The 10,000-nt window shown below is 52.3% G+C and overlaps 1 protein-coding gene across 1 annotated transcript in view; it reads left to right on the forward strand.

Annotated features, from left to right (window-relative positions):
* grm3 (glutamate receptor, metabotropic 3) overlaps positions 1 to 10,000 on the forward strand; it is a gene marked incomplete at its 3' end in the record, with an annotated part of 37,897 nt that overhangs the window by 5,736 nt on the left and 22,161 nt on the right. Inside the window, 1 exon segment of the mRNA XM_080539305.1 lies at positions 9,348 to 9,981. Coding sequence (XP_080395431.1) covers positions 9,348 to 9,981 — 634 coding nt within the window.

The following is a 10,000-nucleotide window of genomic DNA, read 5'->3' on the forward strand; positions in this document are numbered from 1 at the left end:
CGGTGCTGGGCTCGAGGAGCCAGTCAGCTAGTCTGCCTGGCGGCCTCCTCTGGGCCTGCCGGCCACGGGGTCGTGCGGCGGATCCTACGCTATAGGCAGGGGATAATTGGATGCTAGGTTGGGTTCAATTGGCTACCAAATTGGGTGAAAAAGGGATAAAATCTGAAAAAAAATAAAAAAAATAAAAATAAAACACAGGTAATAATTAATTTCTAAATAAACATGATTGTACATCTCTGAAATGGAAATCGCGCTGTGTGACTGGGACTGTGTCCATGGGACTGGGGCAGCGGAACAAGGTGACTGTCAGCCTGTGACAAACGCGCAGATATGAGTGCTCCGGTCTGTCCTGCTGGCTCCGGTGTCCTGGCCGCTGTCCTGAGCGAGCTGGACTGTGGAACTTTCTATGTTAAGCATAGGCACAGCACCTCGAAATAAAAGCGATTTCTTGTGTTATGCTTGTTATAAAGAAAGGTTCTATAATGCATTGAAATAACATTAAATTATATAACCCATCAACAATATTACATAATAACAACTGCTCGGATAGGATTGCGGGTTGTTTTGGTTTAATACGTGCCATAGCTGTAAATAAAACATGGAAATAAATCATGCGCGTCTATCATGCACACATCAGCCTAACGTTAGATAGATAACTTCACATTAAATATGTCTATCATCATCCGCTGTCAAACACCACAGGTAATCTTTTATTTCTAAACAGGAATGTACATCTCGATGTGAATCGCGCTCCTTATGGGAAGGTAAGGCTGTGCTTGACGCTTCCATGGGGCGCTCCTTGCATAGGCACAATATCGGCATAATAGCGATCTTTTTTTGTTATGCTTGTTGTAAAGAAAAGGTCTATAATGCATTGAAATGACATTAAACTAAGATAATACGATGGTTATCATAATTTTTCAAGTCTTTAATTACAAGTAATTCCAGAAAAAGTCAATGACATTTCAGGCTCGCTTCCGTATTACGAGAGCGAAAAGAACATTTCTGTAGATGTTTCGCAATGCATGCCGGAAGGGAGTCTCATGGCTCAAGATTTGCTCCAAATGGAGCCATGGAAAACCCGAACCCTAACCCTAACCCTAAATGAGTAATGAATTGGGACGCCACTACGGCTACACCAGTGGTGTAGTCTAGTTTTTTCTAGTGGGTATACTGTGATTTTGCCCTCCCAGTCAGAGCGACACCTGTCCCGTAGCGACACCCCATAAGCACCACCACACTCATTTATGCATACAGTATGCATCTACACCAGTGTTTGCTGCCTTGGGGGTGGGGGGGGGGGGGTGGCATGGACTGTACTTGTACATCAAGCTGCCTCACGCTACAGAAACAGGAGATAGGCTCCTGCCCCATAAGGGCCGTTAGGCTACTTACTTATGTGGTCTTGACTACATGTCCACTTTCTCATCTGGTTCTTGCTGTCTCTCTCTCTGGTGTGCCGACACCATCCTGCTCTCTCTCCTTCTCTCCCTCTCTATCCTCCTCTCTCCCTCTTTTGCTGTCAACCAAAAGGCAAACATAACAACCAGAGTATTTATAATTTAATAAGAGGTATACATTGAATTCATATCAAATCATAACATAATTCTAATTGAATATTGGGTTGCTGTGGGCAATGCAGTCAGATACTGTCTTTACTTACTCTCTCACCTGTACGAAAATCGTATGTCCAACTACAAAAAACAGACATTTCCAATGAGTGAGGGTTTGTTCCAATGCTTCAATCCACTGTCCATGTACTGTAAATATACCATTATGGTATTACCATAAAGCCCAATTCTAGCAGAATAAGAAAGATTGTATATCTACTTTAAGTAAAATATTGAAGTGCCTCCAGTTAGCTCTTTAGCTGGCATGTGTGCAGCAGACTAGCTCATCTCATCACCTCTGAGCACGCTAGCTAGCTTGCTAGTTCTTTGACACTATTATTCACACCATGAAACTATAATCAGACACTTTCTAGTCACAATAATAACGACTAATTTGAACCAACTTTCTCTGTCAGAACACAGTAATTTATATTTGCTAACGTTTCAACTTGCTTACTTTCTTCTGCAGAGCTTTCACCCTGCAAAAACTCTCTCGCGTCGCACGCGCACACACAACAAAACCAAAACCATTCTCCAGCGGCACGAAGCTGTGTGTGGAGGTCTGGAATTTGCGAAACCTAGGATGGTAAGGGAAGGCAGGGCAATACCGCTACCTGATTGGTTGGCGAAGCACTCCCTCATTGCCCCCTCATTGGCTGGCGAGACTGCCCTGCCTCCCCCTACCATCCTAGGTTTCGCAAATTCGCGGCCCGCCCACCCCAAGTCTCTGTAGGGGAAATACTGAGACTAGCATTCTGAACGACTGGTTATGCGATAACAAACATGTCAGAAAGTTCGAAGTAAGTGCTTCGTAACACAGACGGGGTGAATTGTATGAATGAAAGTGAAAGTTCTGTCACAAAACGCCGTTACGTATCCTCGCGCATTTTCTAGTGGGTATACGCAAATCCTTGGCCTTTCCTAGTGGGTATACGGCGTAGTCCTGCGTATCTGCGTATCACGTAGACTACACCACTGGGCTACACGTGAACGCGCAAAACGGAGCCATAGGGGTGAAAACGGAGCCGGAGTGGTGAATTGGGATTCACCCACAGTCTTTGACGTCACTTCCTTTTACCAATAGGCTATAGACTCTAAAAAAAAAAAAAAAAAAAAGTGGATTCTCAAAATATTCTGCTGGGCCAAATATTATTGGTGATGGGCCAGCAATGGCCCGCGGGCCGCCTATTGCCGACCCCTGCTATGGAGAATGCTCCTCTCTTTTTGACAGTTATCATATTATGTGCTATACACACACACTGTAACCAGGGAGTAGCTAAAAGGACTGTAGAATTTAGGAAGGGCTGGTTATCTAACTAACTCTGAGCTAAATAGGCAGTGTAGGAGGATACAGGCAGGGGGCGCCAGCAAACCGTTAGACTAGCAGTACTATCGTTAGCATTAGCAGTAGGATTAGCATTAGCATTAGCATTAGCATTAGCATTAGCGTTAGCTAGCAAACAACTAAACACACAGCAACAGTATCCCATATGAACAAACACATTTATTTACACAAAGGATATATACATCCCCATATATATACTCCCTCCCCGCCGGCCACACACACACTCAATCACTCACTCACAGTACCTAGCCTGGAAAAGGCTTAAAGTCCCGGACTGCAAGGAGCGCGTTGAGGCCTGGTTGGAGCTCGCATGTGCTTCGAGGAAGGCAGCAGACAAAAGGGGGGGGGGGTGACGTAGCAACGCGAAGGGAAAGGGGCTTCTTCGTGGTCCACGACGAGGTGAAGGGCTCAGGTCCGGTGGTCCACGTCGGTCGCAATCCACTCGCTTGGGTCTCGCTTGGTCCAACGTTCGCAGCCGGCTGCTGGCAAGGCTGGCTAACGGGAACACAGCTAAACGGGCTATCACAGTTGTAAACTCGATAATCACTAAAACGGGCGATCACAGTTGTGAACTCAATAATCACGAAACGGGTCTTCAGCTTCAGCACGGTGTGCGTGTTACTGACTCCGCCATCTTAGATCGACTTCGTGTTCTCTCTGCTTATTCTCACTCTCGTTGCTCTCATCACTCGGATTCTCATCACACTGATTCTCTTCACACACTGACGCACAGAGCACTTCCGTCCCTATATATACACCACCGAACCTAGCATCCGGGTCACGGACACACCCCGGATATACCACGTCATTAAACATATACATAAACATTACAATAACAATACATACACCTTCATAAACGTACAGGAATAGTATAGAAAATAATAAAGGAAATAACAGGGCAAAAATAGGGCTGATTTGGGGAAACTAAACTGGCTCTAAATTGTGGGCCTTCATAACAGCCGCCCCATGAAACCCTCGGTTTCATTTAACTAGGGAAGGCACACTGGCTAGGCTGCTCTAGCAGCGTGAGGTAGGAGGTGATAGTGTCCTTCGTAATTTGAGGGAGCTCAATCAGGCGTGCCACAGGTCGGGTGTAAGTGCGACCACCAACGTCCACGATGGCCGTCCGCACCCTTCCATCCGGACCCGGCAGGACCTTGGTCACTCTGCCTGTCTGCCAGGCGGCGCGTGGAAGGGACTGGTCGATCACCAGTACCACGGCACCTTCGGACAAGTTGTCTCTCTCCCTCGTCCACTTCTGCCTGACTTTTTTGTCAATCTCCATCTGCTTTCTGGAAGACTCCAATTCTCTCTCCAGCCCAGCTATCTGGGTTTTCAGCATGTCCCTTTGCTGCTCCACATCCAACTTCTGATCCTCCATAGGTCGGAACTTCCTCTGGGTGGCCTCTCTCAACTTCGTTTGCTTGGCAATCTCCTGACGCATCTGATTCGCCTCCTCCTCTTTAATCCTGAGGTCAGATGCCCTTTGCTGATTGTCCAGGGACTGTTGCTCCATACTCAAGGCGTTGTGCTCGTTCTCCTGCTGGAGTTTGGTGTTTCTGACTTGCAGCTGCTCCAGCTCCTTTGTGGTTCTCTCATGGTTGATCTTCTGCTCCCGCAGCTGCTGCTCCAGCCTCTGCTGCTCCTCTCTGCTTCGCTGGCCCGGCTGGTTCAGCACTTTGATGTCCGATTGCTTGGCGTCCAGCTCCGTGTGCAGCTGCTTCACTTCCTTCTCCAGAGACGTGATAGTAGTCTGGTCTTCCTGGGATAGCTTTAGTGCAGTGGCAACCTTCACTGAGTTGGTCACTGTCTCCGCATTCAGCTCTCTGCATTTTGTCATCAGCCGCTTCTCACTCACGTGGGACTTCAACAGGGCACTAGTCAGCTTCTCATATTCAACCCTGAACTTATCCAGGCTCTTCTCTCCGACCAGCTCATCGAGGACCTCCTGGAATTCCTTCTGCAGGGAATCAAAGCTGTTCCCCTCTCCCTCGGGTTTCTGGACGTTATCCCGTAGCGCCGCATTCATGGAGTCCACCCTGGTGTGAAGGCAGTTGATGGTCTGCACTTCTTCGGTTCGGACATGGATGGATGACGTAGCTCTCCCGTCTCTATCTCTCCACTCGGTAGCGCCTTGGAGGGCCCACCCAAGCGCAGTCTTAACAGCCATCGGGCAGCCTCGTGGTCCTCGCAGCGGAGGACGGAGCGACACGATCAGTGCAGCGTTGTCCGAGCCGATGAGAAGGGTTGGCTCCGCTCCTTTTATCGGATGTAGGTCTACTCGCCGTAGGTGGGAATATCTTGCGCGTAATCTCTCCAGGGGGTAGTCGTAGCGGGAGAGCGCTAGCTGGTCTGCGGTGAAGACATTCTGAAGCCGATATCTGGCCGACGGCCGCCCCGCCGGGGAGATAGAGAAGTTGATTCTCGCCCCGGTGACCTCTTTAAGGTCGCGACGTATCGTGCGCAGAGTCAGCTTCTCCTCAGTCCCTTGGAGCCCCAACTGGCGCACTGCCCCCTGGAGAAGGATGGTCCGTTCCGACCCGTCGTCGAGAACGGCGTACGTGTCGTACACAGCGTTGTTGTGGTGAAGTCGGACCTTCACCACCTTCAGTAGGACCTTGGAGCCGCTGCTCTGTGGCGAGTCTAGATAGTAGACAGGTGTTTCATCTTCCGGTGCGCTACCGGACCTAGGGCTTCTGGTGCCCTCCGTGGACCTGGCGAGGGAGACCTCGTGTAGGATGTTGAGGTGGACCTCCTCACAGCGGTTGCACTTTCTCCTCAAGGTGCAGTTCTTAGCCAGATGGTCGCGCCCACAGTTCCAGCACCTCTTGTTCTCCTCGAGCCACCTCTGCTTGGCCTCGGTACTCAGGTTGTTGAAGTCACTGCACTCATTGAACCAGTGCTCGCTGGTGCAGTACGGGCATGGCGGTGGACCTCTCCGTCCCCTTTGAGGGGGTTGAGAGGAATCCTTTCCCTCAGGTCGGGCTTTCCTCTCTCTCCGAGGCTCCTCCTCCGTGTGCAGCACTCCTACTGGGCGTCCTCTGTTCGAGCTCGGCCCGTCCCAGCGGTCTCCCTTCTCCCTCTCCTTCTTCGGCTCAGCGTAACCCATGGCGTCTACGTTGGTGTCATGCACTTCCTCCAGTAGGAACTCCGCGAAGGCCGCCATGCTCAGACCCAACTTCCCGGGGTTACGAACGCGCTGCTGTCGCCGGAACCTCTCCTGCCGGAAGCGGGGGATCTTGCGGAGCAGCCGCTCTACGTTGGAGGTGCTGTTGATCTCGCTGGCGCCAGCTGGGCCCTGCGTCTTCAGCATTCCAACCAAGGTGTGCACGCGGAGCGCGAAGTCATCTAGCGCCCGTTCATCCTTGATGGGGGCCTGCTGTTCGAGGGCTTGCAGTTCAGCAAGGGCGTGGTTCCAGGGACGACCGTAGCGGGCATCCAAGTCGGCGAGCGCTCTGGTGTAAGGTGTCGGTGCGGAGGCATGGGCCAGAACCATGTTGTGGGCTCTGGGGTTCCTCACATGCTGAAGGAGAATCGCATATTTGTAGGACTCTGAGCAGGAGTCGTCCAAGAGCGTGTCTAGGCAGATGCGTAGTTCCACATACTGGCTCCTGTCCTCGTCCTTGAAGAAGGGGAACTTGGGTCCCTCCACCTGGGGAAACATCCTGTAGTGGATGATCGGGGCTGGAGTGACGGTCTGGGTGTCCGGCCTGCATGCCTCTTGGTTCACTGGAGGACCTAGGGGTGTGCTATGCTCTTGGGGAATGGCTCCCCTCCCGGGCAGCGACGCTGGCTCCCTCTGGGCCGCGTAGCGGTCGGGTCCCTGGTCCTCTTCTTTCCAGGTGGTCAGCTGGGCCTGTAGTTGGACAGTCATGGCGGGGGTCATGGAGCCATCGGCGGGGGGTTCAGGAGATGGCACTCGAGAGGGCCGTGCGGATGATGCTCTGGAGCTACGGGCCGACGGAGCTCTGCTGATGCACACGTCGCGCATGGTCTGCATCATTTCCTCCATCTTCTCCGCGTGCAGTTGCTCTCTCGCCATCTGCCTCTCCGCCGCGCGTTCCGCCCCCTCCATCTGGAGGCGCTCGCGCTCGAACTGGCTGCGTTCCCTCTCTAACGCCTCCTGGCGCTGTCTCTCCGCCGCACGTTCCGCTTCGTTCATCTGGAGGCGTTCACGTTCTAGCGCCTCCTGGCGCTGCCTCTCCGCCGCGCGTTCCGCCCCCTCCATCTGGAGGCGGTCGCGCTCCATCTGGAGGCGTTCACGTTCTAGCGCCTCCTGGCGCTGCCTCTCCGCCGCGCGTTCCGCCCCCTCCATCTGGAGGCGGTCGCGCTCCATCTGGAGGCGTTCACGTTCTAGCGCCTCCTGGCGCTGCCTCTCCGCCGCGCGTTCCGCCCCCTCCATCTGGAGGCGTTCACGCTCGAACTGGAGGCGTTCCCGCTCTAACGCCATCTCGGCCTGTTGGCGCATACATTCTGACAGCGCGGCACTACTCCCTCTGGAGTGCAGGCTATCCGCCCCAGAGGCAGAACTGCCCACGGAAACCCTGGACCGGGAGGAAGCCACTGAACGGCAGGAGCTAGGTCTCGAGCGCGCCGTACTGGGAGGCAGATCGTTAAGGCTGAGGCCCTCCCTCTTCCGCCCGCGGGCGCTGTCGGACCGGGCCTCTCCTTCCTGCTCTTCCGTTTCTACGGCAAAACCCTGCTGTTCTGCCATCTCATCCTCAGGCTGGTGCTCTTTGATGGCTGTCTCGGTGCTAGCCACCCGCGCGCCGGCGGACACCTCGGCCTCTCCGACCACTGTATCCCGTGGAGTGCGCTCCTCGCTACCATTCAGTGAGCTTTCGAGCTCAAGCTCATACTCCTGTAACCTCGGAGGCAACCGCGGGACTCTCTGTGGTCGTGGCTCTGGCTCAGGGGGCGGAGAAGGGGGGGTAACGGTCTTGTCTGGTTGGCTGCGCTCAGCCATGCTATCACTACACAACCTATCCGGCTCGAAGGACCAATTGTAACCAGGGAGTAGCTAAAAGGACTGTAGAATTTAGGAAGGGCTGGTTATCTAACTAACTCTGAGCTAAATAGGCAGTGTAGGAGGATACAGGCAGGGGGCGCCAGCAAACCGTTAGACTAGCAGTACTATCGTTAGCATTAGCAGTAGGATTAGCATTAGCATTAGCATTAGCATTAGCATTAGCGTTAGCTAGCAAACAACTAAACACACAGCAACAGTATCCCATATGAACAAACACATTTATTTACACAAAGGATATATACATCCCCATATATATACTCCCTCCCCGCCGGCCACACACACACTCAATCACTCACTCACAGTACCTAGCCTGGAAAAGGCTTAAAGTCCCGGACTGCAAGGAGCGCGTTGAGGCCTGGTTGGAGCTCGCATGTGCTTCGAGGAAGGCAGCAGACAAAAGGGGGGGGGGTGACGTAGCAACGCGAAGGGAAAGGGGCTTCTTCGTGGTCCACGACGAGGTGAAGGGCTCAGGTCCGGTGGTCCACGTCGGTCGCAATCCACTCGCTTGGGTCTCGCTTGGTCCAACGTTCGCAGCCGGCTGCTGGCAAGGCTGGCTAACGGGAACACAGCTAAACGGGCTATCACAGTTGTAAACTCGATAATCACTAAAACGGGCGATCACAGTTGTGAACTCAATAATCACGAAACGGGTCTTCAGCTTCAGCACGGTGTGCGTGTTACTGACTCCGCCATCTTAGATCGACTTCGTGTTCTCTCTGCTTATTCTCACTCTCGTTGCTCTCATCACTCGGATTCTCATCACACTGATTCTCTTCACACACTGACGCACAGAGCACTTCCGTCCCTATATATACACCACCGAACCTAGCATCCGGGTCACGGACACACCCCGGATATACCACGTCATTAAACATATACATAAACATTACAATAACAATACATACACCTTCATAAACGTACAGGAATAGTATAGAAAATAATAAAGGAAATAACAGGGCAAAAATAGGGCTGATTTGGGGAAACTAAACTGGCTCTAAATTGTGGGCCTTCATAACACACACATATAATAATAATCATAATAATCATAATAATAATCATAATAATAATCATAATATTAATAATAATCATAATAATAATACTTTACATTTGCTTTCTCATGGACTCAAAGCATTTGACTATATTATAATATAGAAGGACAGTCACAGAACATACACAACATACAACCCTGTACATGAAAAGCCTGCCTAGACTGTGGGTCTTTAGCAAGGTCTTAAAATAGTATGTTAGAGCAAGGTTAGACTATGAGGTTATAGGATTTAGCGTTCCACTTTAAGCCTGTGCCCATTCTTTCCAATGGGAGGTTAGACTAGAATGACTCACATTGCTCTCTTCTCCCGTCTAGGTGGGGCGCACTAACGCCAAAACGTCCTACGAAGCCGTGATCCGTCAGCTGCTGCAGAAACCCAATGCCCGCGTGGCCGTCCTCTTCCTCCGCAGCGACGACGCGCGCGAGCTGCTCTCCGCCGCCGCCAGACTCAACACCTCCTTCATCTGGGTGGCCAGCGACGGCTGGGGAGCTCAGGAGAGCATTGTCAAGGGCAACGAGGTCACCGCCGAGGGAGCCATCACCCTCGAGCTGGCGGCCAATCCCGTGCCGGAGTTCAACCGCTACTTCCTGAGTCTGGACCCCGTCAACAACCGCCGCAACCCCTGGTACAGAGACTTCTGGGAACAGAAGTTCCAGTGCTCACTCGGCTGGGGGGGGGGAGGGGGAGGAGGGGGAGGCGGTTTCGGGGAGACGGGGTCTCCGTCTGTCCCTCTGCCCCCCTGTGAGAAGGATTTGTGGGTGGACGAGACGAACTTTGAGCCTGAGTCCAAGATCATGTTTGTGGTGAACGCGGTGTACGCCATGGCCCTCGCCCTCCATAAGATGCAGAGGACTCTGTGCACCAACACCACCAGGCTCTGTGACTCTATGAAGGCTCTGGATGGACGCAAGCTCTACCGGGACTACCTCCTCAACATCAGCTTCACAGGTAAGAGACTAGCTACCCT

This window comes from Nansenia antarctica, assembly GCF_963989245.1.
Source record: "Nansenia antarctica genome assembly, chromosome: 9".
Classification (NCBI taxonomy): Eukaryota; Metazoa; Chordata; class Actinopteri; order Argentiniformes; family Microstomatidae; genus Nansenia; species Nansenia antarctica.